General features: G+C 39.7%; 1 protein-coding gene across 3 annotated transcripts in view; it reads left to right on the top strand.

Annotated features, from left to right (window-relative positions):
* The first annotated feature begins 1,188 nt into the window (after window positions 1–1,188).
* Window positions 1,189–27,004, top strand: part of LOC121673288 (mRNA-capping enzyme) — a 172,218-nt gene continuing 146,402 nt past the window's right edge. For all 3 annotated transcript variants that reach the window (XM_042046480.1, XM_042046479.1, XM_042046481.1), the window contains exons 1-6: window positions 1,189–1,409; window positions 7,165–7,274; window positions 12,947–13,050; window positions 13,184–13,272; window positions 18,471–18,546; window positions 21,666–21,915. In XM_042046480.1, the coding sequence (XP_041902414.1) occupies window positions 1,346–1,409; window positions 7,165–7,274; window positions 12,947–13,050; window positions 13,184–13,272; window positions 18,471–18,546; window positions 21,666–21,915 (693 nt within the window). In that variant the 5' untranslated portion in view covers window positions 1,189–1,345. The remainder of the gene's footprint in view (window positions 1,410–7,164; window positions 7,275–12,946; window positions 13,051–13,183; window positions 13,273–18,470; window positions 18,547–21,665; window positions 21,916–27,004) is intronic.

Genomic DNA, 27,004 nt, shown 5'->3' with positions numbered 1-27,004 from the left:
CAGGAGTCAAACCAGCCCACAACTTAAATATTCCTTTCATATGGACAAACATTGCCAGGCCACAATTCTTCAAATGAGTCCATGTGACAGACCTCTTAAAGCCCCCGGAGAATTTTCACTGGCATTCTGTATGGAAACAAAGTTTTTGTTAAGCACACCTATCTGCATGCCATCTTCTTAGGTGTGCTTTTTCACAAAAGAAACAGAGGGCCCAGGTATCTCTGCTACACTAGCAAGCCTGTTACATCCAGATTAGAATAAGCTGCACTACTAGAAGGGTCCGAATATTTCCACCTCCACTTCTGGCTACAAGGGAACATACGGCAAAAACTGAAAGCAGAGGAATTATGTCTGTCCAAGCCTCCAGCTGTTCTCAGCTCAGGCCATTCCTACTTCAGTAGGCATGGATTACATTCTCTTTCAAGTTGCTGCTTAGTCTCCCCTAAGACCTGTGTAACCTGTGCATTTGCAGCAGCCTTTGCCAGCTGCTCCTGTGGCTGCACAGACAATGCTCCCACCTGCTTCTAACTGAGCTCCTGTTACTTTCCTGTAGTGGCTTCAAGGTGCTCCCTCAGAATCACAGAATCAAGTAGGTTGGAAAAATCTGAGATCAAGTCCAGCCCATGATGAAACACCACCATTTCAACCAGACCATAGCACCAAGTGCCACGTTCAATCTTTCCTTAAACACCTCCAGGGATGGTACCTCCATCACCTCCCTGGGCAGCCCATTCCAATGCCTAATCATCCTTGAGAAAAAATTCCTCCCAATGTCCAGCCTAAACCTCCCCTGATGCAGCTTATGACTATATACTCTTGTGCTACTGCTGGTTGCCTCAGAGGCGAGGCGGAAACCCAGCTGGCTACAGCCTCCTCTCAGGGAGTCGTAGACAGCGATAAGGCTCCCCCTGAGCCTCTTTTTCTCCAGGCTAAACATCCCCAGCTCCCTTAGGCGCTTCTTATAGGACCTGTGCTCCAGCCCCTTCACCAGCTTCGCGGCCCCTCCGTGGACAAAGAGGAGGAGCTTGTAGCAGTTCATGACCTTACCCCTTCCCTTCCCTTCCCTTCCCTTCCCTTCCCTCCCCTCCCCTCCCCTCCCCTCCCCTCCCGAGGCTGAGGAGCCCTAGTTTACGCTGCCCTCTTCCCGGCCGGGCACCACCCCTGGTCCCGGAGCCCCGGAAGCGGAAGCGGCTCCCGGCGCTCCGTGTGCGGCGGCGACCGAGGCGGAGCCGGGTCTGAATGGAGGCGCCGCGGGCGAGGGGCCGCTGAGCGCCCCGGGGCCACCCCGCACCCTGCGCCCCCTCCCTGCTTCCCTCCCTCCCCCCGGGGCCGCCCGGGCCCCGCCATGTCCTACAACAAGATCCCGCCGCGTTGGCTCCACTGCCCCAGGAGGGGACAGCCCGTGGCAGGTGAGCGCCCGGCCCAGGCCGGCCCTGCCCGGCCCCGGGGCGGCCGTGGGGCGGCAGCGGGCGCGGCCCCCTCCCTTGCGGCGCTCCGCTGCCCGCCGGTCCTGCTCCTCCTCAGCGCCGGGGGCCGCCGCGGCCTCTCGCTCTCGTCCCGGCCGGAGCTCTTTGTCCCGGGGCTACGGCTGTGCCATCCTCCCCCCTCTCCTCCCCCGTCCCCCCTCCGAGCTCCTGGCCGGTGTTTGTCCCGGAGCTGACTCCCGTAGGGCGGCTGTTCTCCTTAAAGCCCGGCCCGCAGCAGCGCTCTGCCTTCAGCGCCGGGCTCGCCCTCCCTTCGGCCGGTGCCCCCCTCTGACACGGTCCCATGCAGGGGTACAGGCCCTCTCCTGTCCGCTGGAGCCTTAGTGCTGGGCTCTCGCTTCGCACTGGTTCAGTTTCGGGCTAAAACTTTTCCTGTCTGTCACGTCTGATGAGAGAGGCGATTGCCAGGCATGCAGAAGGTGCCGTACTGGAGCTGCTAAGTTGATCAGAGTCTTGGAGCATCTCTCTTACGAGGAAAAGCTAAGGGAGCTGAGTTTGTTCAGCCTCGAGAAGAGGCGACTGAGACCGGACCTCATTAATGTGTGTAAATGTCTAAAGGGGGGTATCAGGAAGATGGATCCATGCTCTTCTCAGGGGTGCCCAGCAACAGGATAAGAGGCAGTGGGCAGAAACTGATGCACAGGAAGTTCCACCCGAAGAGAGAGATTGTGAGTCTAAAGCTTATGAGAGATTGTGGAATCTCTCTTACTGGAGATATTCAAGAGCCATCTGGCTGCAACCCTGTGCCATGTGCGTTAAGATGCCCTGATAGAGCAGGGAGGTTGGACCAGATGAGCCTCTGTGGTCCCCTCCACCCTGACCGATTCTGTGATATCAGTCCTCTATGCAGCCTCTGCCATGTTTGATTCATTTTCCTGAAGGCTCTGAACTCTTTATTTTTGTCGATTTTTTACTCTGCTGACTGACAGTGCCCTTCCAGTCACCAGTGTGTTCCTGAGTTCTTTAGCTGGAAAATGAGTTAAAATGTTGTACTCCACTGTTACACTTGTATTTTAGGGTTTGTCAGTGGTTGCTGCCTTCTTGGATATTCTTGCCCATAACGCACTGTCTCGGTTGTTACTCAGTATCTAGTCTTCTGGCATCTAGTGGCAGTGAATTCTGTATCATCTAGACACACATTTTTGATTGTGTGTTAATTATACTTCAGATGAATCTTTCCTCTGCTGCCTGTTATGAGATAGAGTAAACAAACATCTCTCTTTTCAGTTTTCTCAAGTTCTTTTCTTTATAATGCAAGCAATTCCAACCCCCAGTTGTTTTTTTTTTCTCCAGTATTGTCTAGTTTTCACTCCTTTCATATCCCTCTCTGTGATAATGTAAAGGTATGTTTTCAAAACACAGCACATGCTATTCAACGTTCTATTTTAAGTGGCACTGTGCCATGATTTGCTTAATAGTTACAACTCCCATGTTTTCCATCCCACATTTCCACATCATCTTACTTTTTTTTGATGGCAGTTGGTTGTGGAATGAAAGACACTGATGACTTTATTTAGAACCTAATGAGACATCTCACTAGGTTTAATCTTCAGTAATCATCAATGCATTATTTGGCATTTATCAGTATTTAACATCAGTTGTTAATTTTGTGGGTTACTGGTTTCCCTCAAGTTTCTTACACTTCTCTGAACTTGGCTCTATTAAATAACAGTGTTGTTGGATTGTTCCTGTCTGGTATCTCTTTCTTCTGATTGTGGCCACATGCATTACTTTGTATCTAATGAGAGAGATTTGACAGTCTAAGCCTTTGACCATTATTCTTTATTCTGTGTTTTTCTTCTCAGCAAGTTCTTGATCTCTGTTAGTTGTGGCTTTTGTTTGTCTGTCTTTTGAGTCATGGTTTCTCAGAAATAGCAACCTAGAGTAAGCAAGAATGAGGGTCATCAGCGTGTCATCTGCTGTGCCATCACTGCTTGTGTGTTTGTTTATTCAGGAACTGCAAGGTAATTCTTTTCCATTCCATGTGATCATGCAGAGGAAGTTAATGCACAGTAAAAAAACTGAAAGTGCTTGGCTCATTTCTTTGGGCGCTTTATCAGGATGTGTTCTCATTCACCTGGTTTTTTAGTGTTTTACTGTGTACAGCTTATCAGAAGTAATAGTATGCTATTGGTCTTCTTCCCTTTTTTGCTATTTTACATTCAAGGACATCTAGCAGTTTCAAGGGAGATCATTTTTAGGGTGTAATTGATGTTGGTACTATCTCCTAGATGTGTTGCATTCAAGTTTTAATTAGTGTTTAAATCAAATTTCTAAGCACCTGTATGCAACTTTATTTCCTTCAGATTGTGAGTTAGTAATAATGTTGTTAAGCAAGGTTTGTATGGTTTCTGTGGACTGATACTCATCTAGTGTTTGATCATGATGCTTTTGTCTTAGGGTTGTGGCATCTAGAATTTCTGGATGACCTCAATGCAAGTACTAATGAGGCCTGAAGCTCTTCTTTTGGTGAGATTGGGTTCATTCAGGTTAACAGGACTCTATCCTGGACAAGGATCTACATCTCCCATTATTTTCCAAGTCCACTTCTTTAAATATTGGTAGTTTTCTGCCACTTTCTGTTTTTATGGTACAGCAATTCCTTGGAATCACACATTTTCACATTTATTGCATTGTAGTAGAATTTCAATCATTTTGATGAAAAGAGCTTTCTCTGAATGCTTAGATCTGAAGTGATCAGTTTACTTCAGCCTTACTGCCTTGGCATCACCATCTCTGCAGGTACCTGCTTTTCCTGACTGCTGAAAACCCATTGTCTTTCGATTTTGCCATGGAAAGTGGTAGCAAGATACTGAAGACAAGTGTCTCAGCAGTGTTTTCCAGCCTCCTTCTATTGATGCATGTTAGTTAATCCTGTTCTAGACATATATGTAGCATGCAAAACTGTGGGATATTATGAAAGACATCCATACTGTGTATGAGAAAGCACCTTAAATAAGAGTAATGCTTCTGGTTCAGGAAGTTTCTGAGCTATAGCTTGTTGTAGTTGGGGAGAATAATCTGATGATTGATTGTCATTGTTTTACTCTCTTTTCCAGTTGTCTGTTACTGGCGTGTGTTGGTGATGACATACTAGGTCAAATGGATGCTTTGATCCAGCCTAGTTCTCTTGAATCAGAAAACTGTTACTTTTTAGAGATGTTAGGGTTTTTTAATTGTGGATCTTACTGTTTAATTTTATTCAAATTTACTTAGCCTCGGTCACTTTACCCAGTCTAGCCTTCCTAATCAATGCTCAATTTAAACATACCATGGTCATACATAATTATGTATGTCATGTTTTGTGTTGATAGCTTCATGTCACAGAAAACTAGGCTACATTCAGAGTATTTTTCACTGGTATGCTCTAGAATTTAAATTTAAAGATAAAAAATGTGGTAAAGTTAGAGCATGTATATGTAGAAAATGTGATGTCTTACATTGTTCACTTTGATTTCTCTCAGATTTATCCACTTGATGTCTGTGCTCTGATATACTGGGCTCTTATTTTTAGAATTTTTACCTATTTTTCAGCCTAAAGAAATACCAACTGTTAGACAGGTAACTAATTTGGAGAATGGTTTTTAATAGCCACTTTCCAAAACTGTTTGACAAATTTGAAGTTAATTGTGGAGTAGGTAATCATTAGCTGTCAGGGTTCCAGTAACATTTTGAAGCTAATTTGGTAATTCTATTGAGGTGTTAGAATTAGTGTCATAATTTAGTTTAGATACTCAAATGACTTGGAATGCTTTGATATCCATATTAAGTGTCGCTTTGTTTTTGTCAGATCACCTAATTCAACATACGATTTTTTAATCTTCAAAAGCTTACTCAGGGAGGTTTGAGTTGCAATCAGTTGTTACTACATCACTTCTTTAGCATAAGATGTCAGGCAATACTGTAGAAGAGACAGTAGCCACTGCTTCATTTAGACTTGTCCATATCACTCAAAAAGTTTAGAACTCTTTTTTAGAATTGTAGCTTAGATATTCAGTAGCTTAATGATGCTTAATGAGAGGCTTGTATGCACACAGGGAAGGAGGGTTTTCAGGCTTCTGTACAAAAACCAAATAGCAGATTTGCCAGTTGGAGAAGAAGAAATTGGAATTTATAAAAGCTGAGCACCTAAATACTTCCAAAGATCTGTGTTTGAGCTTTGGAAGTGATCGTAAATGGGCTCTGTATGAAATATTCATCACTTCCACAGCTGTCTGTAGGTATTCAAATGCTGCAGGGGATGCTGACTAGCCTACTTTGTCTGTCTTTTCTTGTCAGTGAACAGGAATGTATTTTGGTTGCTCAAAAAGAAATCAGAGTGCAAATCAGACGCTAAATCAAGGTTTGCTACTAGGAAGAGAATGAACATGTTCATTCTCTGTTTCAGAAGATGGAGAACAGGAGAGTCTTTGGTGTGACTATACAGTCTCTAATCAGATGCTGCAGGAAACAATTGTAACCTCCAGGCATTTTTCCAACTCTTCTCTTTTCCCAGCATTCTGTAAGGGATGGTGGTTTTCTTATGTAACCATTGACTCTTTTGTCGGTGCAGCTCCGTTTCTTGAGTGCCTTGGCTAAAAAGTTTAGTTACATTCTTCATGTTCTATAATGAATGAGTAGATGTGTTAGTATGGGTGTGACAAGTGGCAAAGTCAAAACACTTTCAGGCATGATGTTGTTTTGCAAAAATTAGGTGATTATAGATTTTTGCGTTAAGATCATGTAAATTTAGGATTTGCATAATCTCAGTCTGTACAGAGGAATATTACAAGTTAAAGTGGAAGGGCTAATAGAGAGAGAGGCTGAATGATAGTGTTGAAGGTGACAAGGAACACAAAGAAGCAAGGAAATTAAATAGTTGAAGAAATGAGGAAATGGAGAGGAGGTATCCAACCCAACTGCCTTTACCAGGGTGGATGGAGGGTGTGTAACTGTTGGGATGAAAAGACAAAGGGCAATAAAGTGAAGTTTTTCTGACAGTCAAACAAGTTGAAGTGACTATAATTTATTACTGTTTAATGTGAGTGTTGATCATATGACAGAATAACTCTCCTATACCTGTAAATTTTGGAATGGTCTCAGACAGGTGAACAGTGAAGATGTTTGTCACATTGCTCACTCACATCTAACCTGAGCTAACCAGTTGCATAAAGCTTCATAGTTCCCACATCTGTCTGTCTTCTGTGGTTTCTAATGTCTTTTTCATGGAAGGTAGATGCTTATTTGAGACTACATAGAGTGTTGATAAAATTTTTTTTTGCAGGAATGTTTAGTGTATGTTATATTTGCAGCTAATCAAAGCTGATGTTTACATGATTGGATGACAAACTGTCATTTTAAAATGCTATTTTCATGTTTTTAACTGTACTGAGTTTAAATTTTCTATATTCTGTTGTGCTGTAGCTCCCCATCTTAAATCACACTAAAAGTTAGCTAAAAATGTTAAATTACTCGGTTTTAGATTAAATGACTTGTATTTCCTTTAACCTTTTAAACTTACTTGTGAATTCTGAGAACTCATAACTAAAAAACATTCCAGTTTACTGTTGATAGTACTGTTTCTGCAGTTATTTATTATTGAAGATGAATGTCTAAGTCTGCTGAGCATGTTGCTTTGAAATTGCTAAGTTGTAACTGTACATATGAATAAAATACTGCAAAATTTGATTATCTTTCATAGGGAAGTTTTTACCTTTGAAGACAATGTTAGGACCAAGATATGATGAACAGGTTGCTGAAGAAAATCGTTTTCACCCGAGTATGTTATCCAACTACTTAAAGAGTCTGAAGGTAAAGTTATATTTTCTAATAATTGAAACATTGCTTTCATTATTAGTGTTTACTCAAGTGTTGCTTTTCATGTTTAAGGAAAAAGTGGTCAATGGCTTCGTTTGGGGCACCTGTACAGAATTTTTTTTTGTTTGTTTACATTTCCAGGTCTTTGCAAATTATTAGATTTCCAAAAGTGTTTTCTTACAGATTAGAATTCTCAAGACTAAACAAATCCAGCTCCCTCAGATGTTCCTCATAAGAGACCCTTCATGAGCCTTGTTGCCCTTCTCTGGACATCCTCCAGCAGCTCAGTGTCCTTTTTAAAGTGAGGGGGCCCAGAACTAAACACAGCACTCGAGGTGTGGCCTCATCAGTGCTGAGTACAGGGGGACAGTCACTGCCCTGGTCCTGCTGGCCACACTATTGCTGATACAGGCCAGGTGCCCTTGACCTTCCTGACCACCTGGGCAGCACAATGTTGGCTGATATTGAGCCAGCTGTCAACCAGCACCCCCATGTCCCTTTCTGCTGAGCAGCCCTCAAGCCACTCCTCCCACCACCTGTAGCACTGCCTGGGGCTGCTGTGACCCGAGCATGGGACCCGGCACTTTGCCTTATTGAACCTCACTGCATCCACCACTACAGACTTCTGGCTCTGGCTCACTTCGTCACTCTCTGTTTTTCCCATTTCTATCTGTGTGCTTCAGTTTGCTTGTTCTGCACTGTAGCACAACTGTGACAATAAAGGTGGGGAACAGGACCTTTCCAGCCTTTCATATAGGTCTCTGAAGTGTTGTGCCCAGTCTAGTGCATCTGGAGATGTGGGAAATGGGATTTTGAGCCTGCCAGGCAAAGAAAGGCCTAGCGCCTAATGCATTTAATTGGTTATTAAACTTTATATAGGAAGTTTAGCGCCATTTGTTTTGATTATGTCTGAGATGAATCATGAAGTGATTTTTTTGGTGGTTTTTTTCATTGTTTTTTGCTGTTGATCTAGGTTAAATTAATTCTCAATTTGTTTAACAGTATCAGACCTGAAACATCAGAAAAAATAGGTAACTAAAAGATGGGAATCCTCATTTTATTCATCTTATTTAGTCTTAGATATGAAGTAGATGGTGAACTACTCGGTGTAGCAGTGGTAGAAGTTACCTGTGCAGTAATGCGCTAAGAAAGGACTATGAGTGAAGCATATGTGCCTGTTCTCAGGTGCTTGAACTGGTAGGATTTTTCTTGTTAGAATTCTTGCATCTGTGCTTTTACGATCCACTCTAATCACAGAGGACCAAAGAGAACTGTCTGTGAATAAAACAGAAAGAATTCTGAGGTTCGAAATGTTCCCCAAAACAAAATTCAAACCAGATGAGGTTAAATGTTGATACCAAAAAATTGATATAGTTTATTTAACAGTAAAAGAAGCAAAGAAAAAAAAGAGAAAGGAAGAAGTAGAAAAAAGTGGTGGGAGGGGCACAGGAAGAGTGACATATGACCCCTCTGTGGGTCCCAATGACTACTTGCTGCTCCCTTCCATCTGGTCTTCTTGGTGGTGAGGGTCCCCCACCACAAAGGATAGAGTCCAGTGGATTAATATATGTTTGGGCCAGGTGGGAACACCCAGGTGCCTCCCCTGAGCAGGGGCAAGTTTGACACTGTCCCTTGCAAGGCTCTGTGTCAGTTGCATCTTTTTACATCACATGCAGTGCTCTGGTGCAGGGTCTGGGGAACCGTTCAGGGGTCCTTTGATGGACCATGACACCCCCTGTGCTGTTCCTCATGTCTTGTCCTGTAGATGTGGCTTTCCTGCAGTGGGGGGCCCCCACAGCTGAGCTAGTCTATGCAGGGCGTTCACTGCCTCTGCCCAGAGGCTACACACCCAAAACCTCTCCTCCTCCCCCGGGCTGGGGGGACAGTCTGTGCAAGACCTGGTAGCAGATAAACCTGGGGCTGTGGTTCCACCCTGAAGCTGCTGGGCTTAATTTGGGGAAATATTCTTCTCCCCCATCCCAGACCTGAGAACAGTGCCACTTTTATCTTATCTCAGATCAACTTACAGTCCAGGGCCTCAGTCAGGGGGCCCGTTCAGGGTGGGCTTTGGTGGTGCAGCTTTTGTTGGTGTCCCTTCCTTATGCAGCTTTAATGGACAAAAATCCTTCATAAAAATGTTTAAGCCATAAAGTATAATATTTCAGTCTCTGACATGTGCATCTAAATTCTACTTGAGTTCCTCTTTCATGTGTTATTTTTGACTCTGACTGGATTTGATAGGCATACCTGGAAATTTTCCCAAACCAATCTTATTAGTGGTTTAAACTAATTTAAAATTCTGTGTATATTTTGAAGTTACAGAGAGCTTCACAGCCTTATTCAGAATTTCTAAATGCTTGCTTCTGTAGTGATTTGCCACCAAAAAAAAAATCATGGTGAGACTTTGTAGTAGTCACATCTATCAGTCCTATGGTAATGCTACAAATTCATCATGTCTTGAGTGACAACAGATTATTAGAATTTGATGGTAAAATTAGTAGCATGGGGATCCCCACTTACATTTTGATAACTTTGATTAACAAGGAGAACATAGAATTTCTCTCAAACTCTCTGTTCTCGTCAAATCTTTTACATTGTATTGGACCCTGGCACTGCTGATGAGTGTTTGCTCTTTGAAAAAATATATATTTTTTTTATTTGCCAAGTTCTGTAGTGGTTACTGGAGTGCTCAGTTTGTAGATCAGCAGTTTACCAACAAGTCAGCAATGAAATAAATGTGAAATTGAGGAGCCCTTGAAGAGTGAATTTTCCCACCCAAGGCAAAAGTAGCTCACTGTGCATGGTTCTTGTAATTTTACTGCAGTGTATTTTTTTTGCTGCTAATGTTTTGCAGAATGAATTACTTCTGAAAACTGGTTATTACTTAAGTCCATATAATTTAGCTCCCAAATAAAAGACTTCAGCAGAAACTTTTACATCTGGATTTCTGTAATAGAGAGATATTGCTGTTACCACAGATTTTTGAAGGTACCAGCTCAGCATTTAACACAACATCTGTCTGGGTGGAACTGTCTCTGCCAAGCTTCCTGTGTGATTCCTTTTCTCATGGAGCTTGTTGCTGACAATCTGAATGTTAGAAACTTATTTGATTAGCCATGGCAGCCCCATTTTTCTTCTGATTGTCAGTATTGGCATAGTATCTTGAGCAACTGGTGACAGCATGAATAATGTATTTATTTTTTAATTTGTTTCTTGAATAGGTAGGTTAATACAATTAATGCTCTATATAGGTAGATTTATTTCTGTCACAAGGAGCTACGACGTTAGCTCAATGTTTGGGTAACTAGTATGCTTAAGTTACAGAATTCCTATTAGGAAAACTACTTACCAATTTTCAGCCACATTATTATTTTCACAGATGCATTCAATCACTGATCAAAACTATCTTCCTCAAATAAGAAATGCAAGAAAAAATTCCTGAGACTGGAGTGAATTCAGTATGTTCTCCCCTTCCTGGGGAGGGTGTTTTCAGTTTCCAGTGTCTAAGGAGAAATTTCTGGGTTCATACAGGGGAACCTAGCAAAGCCCATTTAATTGCACAGCAGCAGAAGAGCACATGTGTAAGGCATTAATAGCTGGAGATACCTGGAATGTGAGGAAGTGAGGGGAAAGCTTTTATTTTGTTCCAGTGGTACTGGTGGTTTTTTTGCATGGATTTTTTGAAAATCGTAGTTGTATACTTTGGTATGTTATATAATCCTTCTGTTTTTTAAAAATTTCTTGATAATTTTCTTGTGCTTTGCAGTCTCTAAATTGTAGTGTGATATGTGCAGTCAATCCCATGGACTGAGAATGTAAATTATTAGACTTTCTGTAACACAGGGAAACTGCTTTCAGGCCTTATACACTCTATGCTCCATAAAAGTTTTTATAGCTTTGGATAAATTACACTGGATGCCTGTTTGCCTTACTTCTCCATGAAATGTGTGAGGAAGAGTGTCACTTCACATGAGCTTCAGTTGTATATGATTGAAATGATCAGTGATAATGGCAAAAGAATAGCAAGCGAGAAGTGCAAGAGTCCTAAATTAAGTAGTGTTGGAGATATTTGCAAAATGCTGTAGGGAATGGAGGAGGAAAGTAATCGTTGAATTAATTGCCTTTGCATAATTCCTTCAGAATTAATCACTGTCTAGGATGCTGTCAGTCTCCATGTTTAGCAGCTTGGTTGACACTTTGTATTTGAAGTTTCAGGTGGTGTAACATTGTTTTCAGGTGGACCCCCTTCTGAGGTATTTTATATTTCTGCAAAACACAGTAATAAGAGTAAATAAAGTATTCTGAATACAATATGCAGACTTTACAATGAGAAATTCAGAACTGATCTGGATATTACTTTAGAAGTCTTAATGCTGTTGATATAACATCATTACGGTTTTTAATATTTGATAAATAAAAGTAATATGAAAGTGTGTAAGTATTACAAGCATCTATCATCAGAACTTTGAATACAATGGAGAACTAGCTCTGTAGATAATTGGAAATTTTCCTTTAGGGGTCTACTAAACAACATATTCGTGTGAAACAGCTGTTTCTGAACTGTATTCTAGTTATAATTGGATTTCACCTTTTCTGAATTGTGTGGAAACATTGTTTTACTTTGTAATTCTTCCAACAGCGCTGCTAAATTATTGCCAGTCTGTTGGTGCTACCTGAAAGCATGACGCTGAGCTTTTTTGTCCAAAAGCAATTGCTTGCCCTTACAAGACAGGAGACCAGAAATACTTTCTTTGCTCAGGTGTGTTAGTGAGCTGTTTTGTGCAGTAATACTGGTAGGTTTGTCGTTAGAATTTTTGTTTGGAACAAGGATCAGCAGGATATACGTTGATAATACTGTGTGTGTTTTGTGCCACCCAGTGGAATTTCTGCTTTCCAGCCTTGTTTTTAAAAACGTAGTAACTTCCACAAGGCTCTTTAAAAGACCTATTTTACAGCTATAAAAACAAACACTAAAAAAGTAAGTTGATGCACGAGGGAACACATTAGGGTAGAGTGGACAATGCATCCTGGATTCAGGAACGCCCTAACGTCTGAGTGATTGACACTGTCACCTTAACTGCTGACAGCATCTTTGAATATCTGAAGTTGTTTTGCATTTTAGCTTTAAATAAGACATTTCTAAGAATTTAATTAATTTGATTAATTTAAACTTGAAAATGTGTTCATTGTTTTGCACTCTAATAAGTAAGTTAAAATGAGTTATTTTTTCTGAGAGTGTGCTTATATGTAAGTCTCAGTGGTTAATTTTTCTTACGGTACTTTCACTGTGCCAGTGTTTAGTATTGTTCTACTTGTCATAAGAGTACTTGATTCCATCTTGTTTGTCTTTTTAGCATGTTAAAGTATGTTTACCACACTTTCCTGCTGTTAGCAGATCTTTCTTATTTGGAATCATTGGTTGGAGCAAACTGAAGTTTTTGAGTTGATGGCTAGTGCTAATTTAGACACCAGCTTTCACGAAGAAATACAGATGTCTGTAATGATGGTAAAATTCAGATTTTACAAACAAATGCAATATTTAATAATTTTTAAACTTACAAATGTGGCCTGCAGTTGCTTTTAATTATTACGTTTTTAGCCATTTAGAATTTATGCACTGGTATTTGAACCACATATATAAGTTTAATATTTCTTTTGCTTTTTAGGTTAAAATGGGTTTGCTGGTAGACTTGACCAACACCACTAGATTCTATGACAGAAATGATATAGAGAAAGAGGGAATTAAATATATAAAGCTCCAGTGTAAAGGGTAAGTTGTGTGCACTTTTTAATTACTTCTTTGGCTTTTAATTTGGAAGATCACACTGAAGAAATTAATTTTTTTTTCTCTTTTATCGTTTCCCCCAGATGTCTCCTAATCCCTGTGTTCTTGTGTTTTTCAGGCATGGTGAGTGCCCTACACCTGAGAATACAGAAACATTTATCCGTGTATGTGAACACTTCAGTGATAAGAATCCTTCAGAGCTTATAGGTACATCTTATATCCATCTTACACCCATCATTAGTTTTTACTCTTACTTTATTTCACATTTGCTTGTAACTGCTGTTTCTTATTCTTAGAAGTCTGAGCAAAGGAATTTCCTCAGTACAGTGTTTATGCATATATAAATTTGATTGCTTTTATTACGAAACAAGTATATTTCTTTTTTTACAGATAGTAGTATGTTTCTGCATCCATCAGTTTAATAACAGCTGTTGACTTAATGCAGAAAATTATACAGGCCCAAGAGCTGTGTACAAGTACATGATACTTGCACTGAGGTTTTGTAACTTCTGCTGATACAAATGCAAGTTATGTATTGGGTTGACATTTGGTGGTCTGGTTTACTTGAAGTCATATTTGGTAACTGAATTATCAGAGATTTTTTAGCAAGTCTCACAAAACTGGCAGCAGAGACTAGGTTAAATTTTTCTTCTGTGGTATATGGTCTTGTAGTCAATATTTTAATGTTCTAAGCATACCTTTTTTTTACTCAGAGAGAAATACGTTCTGAGTTTAATTTGCATCCCTTCTAGTTTTAGTTAAAACTTTTTTACTCTCATTTTTGTTAGTCATATTAATGTTCATTTCTGCCTGCAAACTATCAGAGACAAGAAATTACTTTGCAGGTGAGTTTCCAGAGTCAGAATGGGTGTTGTCCTCAATTCCCCTTGGATGATAATTTTGCGGCCTTCTTCAATCTGAGCATCTCTGCGACTTAGGAGTACATGGAACAGTTGTTTGTGCAGGTGTCATTGCTAAGAGCTTGGTAAACTAAGCTCATATGTTCATGCAGTTTAGGATTCATCCAGATACACAGTAGGATAGCTGAAGTTGTTGGAAGGGACCTGTGGAAATCAGCTACTCAGTTGCCCTTCTTTAGAACAGGGCCAGCTAAAGCAGCTTCCTCAGGACTATGCCCATTTGGCTTTTTACCAGCCTCTAGGCTTGAAGACTCCACAACTTTTTCTGGCAGCCTCTTCCAGTGTTTGCTAACACAATATACAGGTGGTTTTTTCTCATGTTGAAACAGAATTTATTGTATTTCAATTTGTAGCCATTGCTTCTTGTTCTGTTGCAGGATATGATACCACTGACAATTTTTTTTTTTTTTTTTGAGTGCTTGAGAGATTTAATTTGGTCACACATTTTTTCACCTAGTTTTCTCTTAGGTACTTTCTTACTTCCTTATTGCACATAGAATGCAGTTTAATTTGAGACTGCTGTGGTTTAACTCTAGCCAGCAACCAAGCCCCACGCAGCTGCTCCCTCACTGCCCCACCAGTGGGACTGGGGAGAGAGGTGGAAGGGTAAATGTAGAGAACTCACGAGTTGAGATGAAGACAGTTCCATAGGGAAAGGAAAGGCCATGCACACAAGCAAAGTAAAAGAAGGAATGAATTCAGTGCTTCCCCTGGGCAGGCAGGTGTTCAGCCATCCCTAGGAGAGCAGACCCCCATGTGTAACAGTAACTTGGGAAGACAAATGCCATCACTTTGAATGTCCCCCCACTCCTCCTTCTTCTTCCCTCTTTGTGCACTGAGCATGATGTTTTATGGTCTGGAGAGTCCCTTTGGGGTTTGGGTCAACTGTTCCAGCTGTGTCTCCTCCCAGCTTCTCAGGCACCCCTAACTTCCTCCCCAGCGTGGCAGCACGAAAATCAGAAAAGGCCTTGGCTCTGTGTAAGCTCTGTTCAGCAATAACAAAAAGATCTCTTTATTATCAACCCTGTGTTCAGCACAAATCCAGAACACAGCCCTGTACCATCAACTGTGAAGAAAATTAACTGCTTCAGTTGAAAACAGCACAGAGACCTATGTGTTCTTCTCTGAATGGTAACACAACTAAGTGGTTTAAAAAATGAGGAACTGCTAAATGGGAGTGAGTGGGACCAGTCACCAACAGTATTTCAAAAATTACACCAGAAGCAAGATATTGTTGGTGACTGATCTCACTCACTTTTTTTGTTTAGCAATTCCTTGTTTTCACTCTCCTTTTGCAGTTCTTCCACTTGGTCCTCCAATAATACTTTAGAACTTGAAAAAGTGGTTATGGTCAGCAATTTATATAGTGCATGAATAGCACGGTGATATCCTATAAGTAGCAGACACATTTAGCTGATATTTCAACTTATAAAATGCCATTTTTAGTGTTGAGTCACTAACTTTCTGGCTTTGATGAATTTTGGAATGTTTTTCCATTATTTAGATGTTTCACCTCTATAGGAGAAAAAGGTCAATTAAAAAGAGCCGAGGAGAAAATAGTATGTTGACTAAACTTTTGGAGAATGTGTTGTTTAGGCTTTCATAGTAAAAGAGGAATGTTGGAATTTTCCATTTCCCTTCTGTAAATTACTGAAATTTGTTGTTTTGGACACTTGTTTCGAGGGACTGGTGTGGAGGATGTTTTTATCAAAAGCGAAAGCAGTCTGCAGCGGTGATAGTACTGCACCCTGTGTGATCTTTCTCTTTCAAGCCATTGGTCTCATGCTGAGATGCTTCTTATCTTTGTCATGTGTATAAAATTATTGACTTAACCTTCTTGGCAGCAGTAACAGCTGCAGGACTTAGTGATAGCAATTGTGTGCAATTTCCTTCTTAGTGTCAAGATTAGATATGAAAAGAGACTGAAATGTGAATGATAAGTGATCAAAATTTTCAATTAATCTAGAACAATATAGGAAGGAAACTTTATTTTTGCAGCACGAAGGACCAGGAGTATGCCTCCCAGCCTTGAGGAAGGGATGTGCAAAAATTTTGCTTCAGCAGAAAACAAAGGAGAAATGATTGCTAGGAATAAATGATATAAGGAAGCTAAAATTCATTTCATTTGATGCAAGTTACACAGTTTTTAGTATTTTTAAATAGTTAGAAATGATGAATTCGAAAAATTTGTAGTAATTTTTACCTTGCTTTTATCAAGAAGGGAAGCTTGGTTGGGCAGGCACAAAACCTGATCCTGTTACAGTTAATACGTATTTCTTTTTACCCACTTAAATTTGTGGGGTTTTTTCCATCGGTCTGCTTTTTGTGGGTACTTTTGGGTTCTCCAGTTGAAAAAAATTATACTTCCAGTGTAGAGGAGTGTAAAGAAAAAAGATAGATATTCACATTTTTTTTGAATATGCATCAAGTGAATTGTTGCTAAACTTACTTTACTAGCTGTGGTAGAGAAATGAGAAAATGAATTAAAGCTTAAAGTGGCTTGCTTCATGGTGTTGAGTGCCAGGTCTTGCACTTTGGGTCACAACAACCCCAGCTAATGCTACAGGCTTGGGCAAGAGCAGCTGGAAAGCTGCCTGGCAGAAAAGGACCTGGGTGTGATGCCTTGTGGGACTACATAAAAACAGAGGCTACACAAAATTAAGAGAATAAAAAGTGGTTATATTTATTGAAGGGCCTTCAGGTACACTTTGGGCAGATGAAGCCCACCCAGGGGCTACACCCAAAATGGACAACAGGTCACGAGTTTTCACACTTTTGTAAGTTTGGTCCATTTGCATATTGGGGGTTAATCCTCCAATTACAGCTTCAGGTAATGAAGTCATTTACCCCAGGTTTGCTCCCCCACAGCTCACTTTTGTTTACATTTCTCAGGGCCTGAGACAGTAAGGTGTCCTTGAGTTTCAGACCTAGAGAGGAATTGTTTCGTTTGACTGAAATGGGAGAACAGTAGCTAACAGTCTATATGGAGTTTAGAGTTAGACACTAATGAATTAGAGGATTACAGATACATGAAAAATATAGAAGCTAAAATCCTAAGGTATCAGGTGTGCTGGTCTACTGACCATTAGCCATCAGTGTGCCCAGGTGGCCAAGAAGGGCAATGTCCAGGAGAATTAGGAAGTGATTGTCCCCCAGTACTTGGCACTGGTGCTCAGGCATTGACATGCTGGAGTGTGTCCAGAGAAAGTCAGTGGAGCTGGTGAAGGGTCTGGAGCACAAGTGTTATTAGGAGTGGCTGAGGGAGCTGGGATTGTTTAGCTAGGTGAAAACGAGTTTCAGGGGTGACCTTATCACTCTCTACAACTGCCTGAAAGGAGGCTGTAGCCAGGTGGGGGTCAGTCTCTTTCCCCCAGGCAACCAGTGACAGGACAAGAGGAAATGGCCTTAAGTTACAACAGGGAGGTTTAGGACATTAGGAAAAATTTCTTCACCAAAAGGTGAAGTTGTCAAGCACAGGAACAGACTGTTCAGGAAAGTCCCTGAAGGTATTTAAAAGTTGTGTAGATGTGGCACTTAAGGACATGGCTTAGTGGTGCACTTGGCAGTGCTGGGTTAATGGTTGTATTTGATGTACTTAAGAGTCTTTTCCAACCTAAATGATCCTATGATTCTATGGTAACAACTGAAAAATGTTAAGAATAATTGCTCTTGCTGTTAGTAGAAACTGTAATGATATTTATAATTTAAAATAAAGAAGGAGGAAGAGGTAACATCTTGCCTGAATCCTTCATGACTTTTTTAATACCACGAATTTTGAGGCTGGTCTGCGTATCACTAGATGGTGCTGTTGCCTTGAGGGAAAAAAAAATGGACTACTTTTGACAGTGTGTCCCTCCTTTCACTGGGGGATGAGTTCGGTAAAATAGAGGCTGAAGAATTTTTTTTTTTTTCCTCACATTGAAAAGATGAGTAATTCAAGGTGATTATACTGTTATATAGTTTTCTTTTTGTAGATACTTTTTTTTTCAAAATTAGTAAGTGTGGTCTTAGCATGGAAATAGCGAATTTGAGGTAGAATTGTGGTCTAGTGGCACCCCTTTCAATTTTGACATAAGGCAATCTGAATATGATTTTTTGCCTGATGGTATGAAATGAATGTCATGCTTATTGAATCCTCTAAAAGCATAATTAATGAATTTGATTATATTGCCTTCTGACAAGCATTTGAGCAGATTTGTGAATCTTATCTGTATTAGCCATATTTCAATCGCATTAAGTTAGTGCTCTTGATTGGGATGAACTGAAGTACCCTGTACCCTTGCTGCTGCTAATTTGCAGAAAGAATGTAATAAATTGCCTTTTAGGCTTATGAGCCTTACGTGCTCTGTGCTGCCGTGATGGGAATGGAGATAACCCTTTAATATTACAGATGAAGGTGGAAGGATCCAAACCCACACTTTCAATACTAAATATGTTTGTTAAAACCACTTGCAAGTGATTATGCCCTTTTCTTGTATTTTCTAGGTGTCCATTGTACACATGGTTTCAATAGAACTGGATTTTTGATCTGTGCCTTTTTGGTCGAGAAGTTGGACTGGAGGTAACTTTGAATGTTAGTTCCTGGGGATTTGTGGAATGTGGCCAAAGGGTTCTTCAGTATGTTTCACTCATTGTCCTGACAGCTATGCTAATGTATTCGCTATTAGTTGTTTTATAGCTGCCTAATAATCTTGAGCAAACAGCCCATATTAACATTTTTCATATAATCTCTTGGTAGCTTAGCCTGTTGTAGTCAAGAATTCCAGGTCTGGTAGGTCAAAAGTCAGCTGTACTTGCTGTGTGTGGGCCTTTAGCAGTGTATATATTATGTTGTGTCTCTTCCCCTGACGTGTCCCACATTTTAAGTAAGAATGTAGAGTTCAGAGATTCCTGAAAGAGTATTTCCCATACTTTTTCATCTTTTTCATGTAGGTGTGTGTGTAGGTTTTTGGGCTTTTTTTGAGATCTGAAGAGATTAGCTAGAGCAACAGCAGAGTAACATACTTCTGAAGGATTGGGGGCAGACAAAGTCCTTGTTTCCAGCTTGTTTTTTGACTAAAGTGTACAGTATGCTTCTATACAGACTCACCCATTTTTTCTGTCTTTTAAAAATATTGGTGCCTTCATATAGAGTAGTTACCTTTTTCAGATAACATTAGTGTAAAAAGAAACCCCAAACCCAAAAAATGCCCGTACCATCCTGGTGGACATAAATTTTGCATAATTTTGGTAGTATTTCAAAATACTATTTCCTTCTTGACAGAGTCCTGTGAAAGTCATGTTTCTTGACAAGTCCATTAAGCAGTCTGGTGATACTTCTTGTATGTGGTCCTTTGAGTGAAGAAAATTTTACTCCTGTTGCAGGATTTTCTTGTGACTGGACATGCAGTTATTATGCTTAGCATACATGTGCAAGCTGTTTGCAAAGAACTGGGTCATTGCCGTCTGTTAGTAAACTTGGAATAAAGACATTGGAGTAATGGAGACAGAACACCATTGGTAATGGGTGGCTGAATCTTTGCAGGATCCTAGCTGTGTATAGGAAGTAGACACAGACACAAATATCTTTGTAGTATGATTCTAGTTGTTCCTATGAATTAGAAAATTTGTATGCTTTTAGTCAAACAATTTAAAAGTAGCATGCAATATTTAGACTTAGAATTGATCCTTTGTTCTAAAGAGGAAAGACACTTGAATCTCTTTGGATCTCCTGCTTTTATGCAGCCTCTGTTTTCAAACTGTGGTGGGAAAAGCCTTAAAATTCAACAGCCATGTCTTAATTTTTTTTGCTTTGGGTAGTTAATTGTATCAAGTTTGTTCATCTCTGTCAGATTATTTTAATAAAACATCCAGATATCCCCTGGTAGGGAAAAATGTCCACAGCAAAAGAAACAATTTTGGCAAGATGCTAGCTGATGCTGAGCATTGTATCAAGATAAATCTAATTTGCTATATCATTCTTTGAAACAAGGCACTGTTTCTTGCTAATGAGGAAATAAGATCTTCGTGATGGAAAAATCTATCCGTATCCCTTCCTTAAGCGTATGATGTAGGAGTGTTGCTGATGTATTGTGTACACTGGGGTGTATTTTATAGTTAGTTTAGAGAAAGGCCTGAAAGCCTGAAAGCTCTCCAGCTAGTGGTCAGAAACCTTACTTGATTCTCTTTTCAAGAACTCATTTTTCCCAAAGACTGCTGTGTTTCTAGAACATGGAAAATTGTTTTCTTTCAGCTAGGTTTCTGTACTTGAAATCTGTACTTGAAATCTTTTGGCTTTCATTGCCATCTATTCCAGAAGATTATAAGAGCTCCTCTGATATCATCAGAGAAAAATTCGAGCGTTTTTCATACCCCATCACTTTTGGTTTGTTTTGTCCTTTCAGTGGCATTCATTACAGAAGATGTGAAACAATTTAAGAAAGATAGCAAAGTAAAAAATGTCTTGTGAGAAAGAAATTAGGAGTCTTAAAAAAGAATTAGAATGGGGAAGAAAGGTCCTTCTAAGTAACTCAGACGTTAAAACTGTCATTTTTGAAATGAGACTATGTCTCACTCTGGAAAATGTCTTGTTTTCTCCTCTTAAAAGATCAGAAGAGTAAATCAACCTTACTGGTTCTTAGACACTGTTTCTGTCTATTATGGAAAATTTACTTCTTTAAGTTCTTAGGCTCCATTCCATACTGTACAGGTCAGACAAAAAAAAAGGCATTTTGAATTAAGTATCTGAAAAAAAAATAACGTCACAGGCTGTATTGTGTGCTTTTATTCCAGTTTTAGACATGTGCTTGTCAAGAAGCCTAACAGGGGCATCTCTTGATCTTTTGTGGTTTCTCCTCTCCTCTACATAGCAAGATTTTAAAATGTTGATCCTTGGAGCATTACTGCTCTTCACAGCCATGAAAAATGGAAGAGAGAATTACATCCAGTGTGTTTAGTTAAGCATTTTCATAGGATCTATGCAAATGGCAACAATAAAATCCTTGTTGTATGTTTTGGAGAATTTTCCAGTTGGCTGGTAGAGATGCATGACTGTTAGTTTTGGTTTCTAATTTTTTTATGGTCCAGCCTCCAATTTATTTGAGCAAGATTAAGTGTTAGGGGCATAGTAAAAGGCTTCTGAACTACAGTGCTTTTATGAGAAGCTTCTGGAAAGAGAAGTAATTTAAAAAGATTAGGATGATTTTTCCCAGTTTGAGAGCAAAACCTCTAATAAGAAGAAAGACAATTCTTAGGGGAGAAAAATGTAACCATATTTGAATTTGAACATTTGCAATTTTCTTCATTAAGTTTGTTGATATGTTTCTATGGTCTTTTTTTGTGTTGGTGTGGTCCTCAGGTCTGCATGCCACCCATTGCTTCTCTGTAGCAATAAAAAAAGTTGTATCTGGGTGATCAGCAGACCACTGTTGACTCACAATAAGGACTCAAAGCAGCCCGAGCTGCAGTTACTTGAGAACATTTGCAGTGCCTACAGAGTTACACAGAATCTTGCAAGAGCAACTGCTACCAGAATGATCCAAGCATGGACTTTCAAATATAAGGAATGTTTTTGCAATTACCACTTCAGAATTTGTATTGATTGTCAGTCCCAATAATTCTTACGTTTGGTAAAGCATGACATGACTAAGACATGTAAATTAATCATTCAGAGCGATTTTGAATTTTTTTTTTTTTTTACAGTATTGAGGCTGCTGTGGCTACTTTTGCTCAGGCTAGACCTCCAGGTATTTATAAAGGTGACTATTTGAAGGAATTGTTTCGTCGTTATGGCGATGAAGATGATGCACCATCACCACCAGAGCTTCCAGAATGGTGCTTTGATGAAGATGAAGAGGAGGATGATGATAATGGTAAAACTGGAGGCCCAGAATCAGAACCTGGATCATCAAGCTCTTCCTTTGGCAAGAGGAGAAAAGAACGCCTAAAACTGGTAATTTTGACTTGGAACTTAATATTCTAATTGCTAAACATAATTTCATAACCTCATGCCCACCATTTACCTCATCATACATGCTATGCAAGCATCACTGCTCTTGCAAATGGGGACTGGAAGCATTTTCTCTAACTGGAAAAAATTGTAGATGCATTGTAAACTTTTTTGTATTTCCTATGTCAACCTTGAACTTCAACATTCAACATCTCAACTACTCCAGTTGTAAAAATGACTTAAAAATTTTCTAATGTAACAATTCTTTGAGATAGTAAAGTGTTTTTTAATTACGCAGTCTGTGTTTAGAGATGAAATGTTATCAGAGTTGGGTGGAAACAGCTCTTATGTTTTGTAGTCATGTGGATGAAATTCATAATTTTTAAAATTCAGCACTCGTTTTGGCAAACAGTCTTGCTTTGGGAAATTTTGTAGGATTGAAAATTGGATTAGCAAAAAGCAATATGAGCTTAAAAAACCCAAGGCAACTTTGAAATCATATTTTGTTCAAAGCTGTTTTAGCTGTGTAAGAAATATGGCTGATCACTTACTGTGATTTTTGACATACATCTGCATAATTCTGATGAAATAAGTTATTGTAGTTACCATAGTGTGGAAGTAATACGCAAGTACAAAGAATATATTTGTATCACCTGAAGACTAATGACTCAGTTTTCTTCAAATTCCTGACTTGCTTTTTTTGTTTGCAAGTAAAGTAAGCTAGAATATTGTGGAGTGCAAAAATAGATTTTTTTTTTTTTTGCATAATAATGTATTATTTTACTTGTGTACTGAGGTGTGTTTGTTTGCAAACACTTGGAAACCCTCATATTGAAATATGCTGCAAAAAAGCATTTTGTTGTTACTGCAGCTGGTCAACAAGGTTTACAGGTAAAGTATGGAAATATTAACCTGAAAGGAATACAAAATCCAGTCTAAAGAAGCAAGATGAACTTTGAAAACTTTCAAATTATCCCTCATCTGGAATAAAAAATTTCCCACACTATAAAAACACAGTAAAAGTAGAGTCAGGGGGTATGGCCACTTCCTCCATTAGCCTTGCAGTAAAACATAGATATCTAAGTATTTTTTGAGGGGCTGGAACCTTAAAATTGTTTTTTTGATGTGCCTTCTGATGCATTAGGAGCTGAGGTGTTACAATGAATTACAATGACAGCCTCTTTTCATCAAGTGTAAAACTCAGCTGGTCTATTTAACAGGAATGATACTGGCTTCCCAGGCGTTTTCTTTCTGCCACCATAGTTGTGTTGGAAGCTGGAAGCTAAATTATACGAATAAGCATATTAATAACTAAAAGTTAATTATGAGTTAGATAATTTGTGAAAGAAAGAATCATCTAGTTAATATGCATATTCGTATAATTCAGTTTTGCAGCTCTGAAGGAACATTCTTTGACACGAAGAGGAGGAACGGGCAGAATTCTTTACCATGGTTCTTGGCTGGCAGATGGGACTGCTTCTTAACTCAGTAGAGATGGATACAGTCTATTTCTGATTCCTTGTAAATATGCCATCTACAGGGGGAGTGAGTATCAGGTAAATACCTCTTGCTCAGATATTCTTATTTTACTGTCTGGAGGGCTAAATTTTCAGCATTATGTTGATTTCCTACAGCAGATGTTTTCACCTTTCTAATTCATCTCTTTCCTAAAGGCCTGGGGTAGGCAGTATAAAACTAGAGGTAGCTATAGTGATAGTGGTGTTCTGAAATTTTCTCATTTTGACCCAAGTCTTTGTGGAGACAGAAGAAAAGTTTAGTAGTAGAGGAGGAGACAGCTCCCAGGCTAGAATAATGAATAGCCAGAAACAACTGCTAGCTAGACTATGAAAGGAAATTAGTATGCTCTCCTTTTCAGAAACACTGATGTGAGAAACTTCACTGCAACATTTTTCATTGAAACTTCCTTATCTTGATGTCAAAAAATCTTGACAGCTTTTCTTTCCTGCACTACAGAAAGTGTAAGAATCATTAGAACATAAAGCCATTACAGTTCCCTTTGTCATCACCTTAAGGAAGTTCACAGGTACCAGGAAATTTGCTTGTTGCGGTCTGAGATGCCACACAGGAAATCCAAACAAATTTTGACTTGTCAGTTCATGCAGGATCAATGTTAACATTGAAACAATATTATTAACTGACACTTAGAATCTCACTTCAGGAAAAAGATACTAGATTTTGCAAATTGGACAAAAAGTTCTAATTCTGAGCCAGAGCCTACCAGCATTTTTTGGGTCAAATGGAATTTTTACTGTTTATTAAGGAATGTTGTCTCTTCTAGTCCCACGTAAGTTGCATATTATGAGGTGTGAGATGCAGTGCTTCTAAAATGAATGGTGACATCTTAAATAGTCTGGAAGAGATGGTGGCTGTTAATGATTTTCTTCATGATCTTGAATGCAGATGTCTTGTGGTGAGGCAGGGTGAAGTGATTAAACTGATTTGACATAGTGAGGATAATACTTATTAGTTAATTATCAAAGTACATAACAGTATTGATTCTAAATACTAGTGATGTGGGGTTTTTCTGCCTAACCAACTCTCTTTTGCAAAGTTTAACCCTTGCACTTACTGTTCTGCCTGAGGCCGTCTTGATGGATATGGGAAAAATACCATTTTTTGATTTGGCAGCACCATTTTATGTACTTGAATATGAGTATCATTTCCTTCTCCATGTTAAATGCTTGTTTGTTGACTTTTTCCTTATACTCCATATTTTTTGTACTACTGACCTTTCTTGTTATTCTTTGTAGTCTGTCATGTTGACTCATGTTTTCCTGATGCTGTGGTGCCTGTAATTGAATGCAAGCCTCTAGTTGAGGCCATCCTAGTAAGGCTTAATAGGGAGAAATTAATTTCACATGTCTTAAGGCTAATACTTCTGTTTATATATCTCAACATAATTGCCTTTTACAAGGCAGAACAATACTAATTCAGCTTTTGGTCTCTTGCTGCTTCCATGCCTTTTTCTCTAATTATCTACCAGTGTGTGTTTGTATAATTTCTTATCCATTATTAAGTGTAGAACTTTGTTTATACTGAATTGCACAGTGTTGTTTCCAGCCCATTTTTAAAATTAAGGATAACACTGAATCTTAAACTGCCATCCCAGTCTATATCCCTGTTACTAAAGTCACAGATGTCACAAAAATAAGAATGCTAATAGGAAGTTTAGGGGAAATAAATTAATTATCTTATGCCTAAACCAGACCCTGCAGATTCTTCTGTTTTGTTAGTGGAATGCTAACTCCTCTGAACCTGGTTTTGAAACAGGTTACTCTTCTGTGTTATGGAAGTTACATCTACCCCACGTTTTCTGGGTTCCTCTATGAGGACAAGATAAGCAAACAAAAGACAAACCAAGGCAAATGCATGCAATTCCAATTCTGTGAAGCCTGTTTCATTATGAAAACCAAATGTTTAGTGGAACACCTTTGCTACTGAGTGACAGTTGGTATGATTTTGTTGTTTCTTTTTTGCTTGTACATGCCAAGAGGCAGTTACTGTGATTTGGTCCTGTGTTTCTAGGTATTAAATCTAAGCTGATCAGTGTAACTCCCTGTCTCTCACTTCCTTCATTTTAGAGGATGTCTCTCCCTGACATGTTTTGGAATGTTTCTTGTCTTCTGGGAGGCAGTCTCTGAGCATATTGGCGCTCAGTCAAGTCTGAGTAGCTGAAGACGGCTCTCACCCAGGCCTGGTGATAGCCACTAGGGTCAGGAAGGTGTGTGTTTGGGGCTGTTCCTGCTCACCCACTCCTCCAGATGGTGTTTAGGATCTGTACCAATACAGGATAATACACATTGCCGCTTCTCCTTCGGCTGAAGTGATGGGTGGAGAAATTCATGGCAAGTGGGGCAAGCTTGATTAGTACAGATGGTGTGAAGGTTGTGCAGAGTGTAGATGCTAAGTGCATTAGTTTCCTTGGATCCTTTAGGGCTTATAACTCTTGGTAGTATCGGTGCTGAGGACTTGACATGCTCCTGGTGAGCTGAGTTCTCTGGAGTCTCTGCACCATGTTCTTCAGTGTCTTGTTTCCACAGGCATAGTTAGCTGAACAGTAGTGTAGGAACTGCACGGGTCTGGCTCAGTTTTGGCATCTTATCCAAGGTACGTCCTCATGTAGCCCGGAGTGCTAAGTTAGCCAAGCACAAATGCCCGAGTGACTCACCTTGTTTTCATAGGGCTGTGCCTTAGCTAGTGATTATACTTGAAACAGATAATCTGCAAGAAACACTTTCAAGCATGATATTTGTGTTTATTACTATTCCTTTTCTGGAAAATCTTTGCTGTTCCCTGCCTGTTACTTCAATCTTGGCAGTCGTACTGCCATTGCACTCTGCCATTATTTACAGAAGCAAGGCAGAACCATTTTCCTTTGTTTCCTGGTGCTCTTCACCACTTATCAGAATTCAGACAATGTGCTGGGCAGGCACGAGTAGCTGTCTGCCTCCCTTGCCCACTCACCTGCGTGCTGTTGCACTGGCTGGTGCCCACGTAAATAGTATGGGGTGAGTGACACACAGAAAGTCTGTGGAGCTCAAGGTAATTAAAGTTTTGAATTTATATTGAATATTTCGTTAGGATGTTCTGTTCTCAGAACATGATTTGGTAATGTGACCGAGCCAATCTTAACTGACTGCAGGCTGTATGAAAATGGTGGTCCTGCTTTCCCTGCACTCCTTGTGTTCCTTCTGCTTTCCCTTGTGCTGGCACTAGTGCTGAGTTAGCCTATGGTGAGCTAGTTTAGGATACTTTTTGGCAGAAAATTACCAATTTATGATGTTATTTTTGCCAAATTTGCTCCGAGACTTGCTCAAGCATAGAACAGATGAGTGTCACGGTGTGTGGAAATGCAAAGGAGGAAACCACTGTTCCTTTCATCAGTAGTAGCTGGATTTGTTAGAGATAGTTTCAAATGTTTTAGAGGACAGATATGAAATACTTGTATCTTCACATGCAGGATTCAACAGGTGAATAACCATGGCTTGATCGTAGTGTGCATTGAAAATTTATTTGAGGTTCTGTTGAAATAAGTCTGGTTGATTTGAGATCTCCATAGAAATCTTTAATT

This window comes from Corvus kubaryi, unplaced genomic scaffold, assembly GCF_017639235.1.
Source record: "Corvus kubaryi isolate FWS band 111438036 unplaced genomic scaffold, C.kubaryi_AGA036_p1.0 65328, whole genome shotgun sequence".
NCBI classification, from domain to species: Eukaryota; Metazoa; Chordata; class Aves; order Passeriformes; family Corvidae; genus Corvus; species Corvus kubaryi.
The sequence above is the reverse complement of the archived record's forward strand: the minus strand, read 5'-3'. Positions and strand labels throughout refer to the sequence as shown.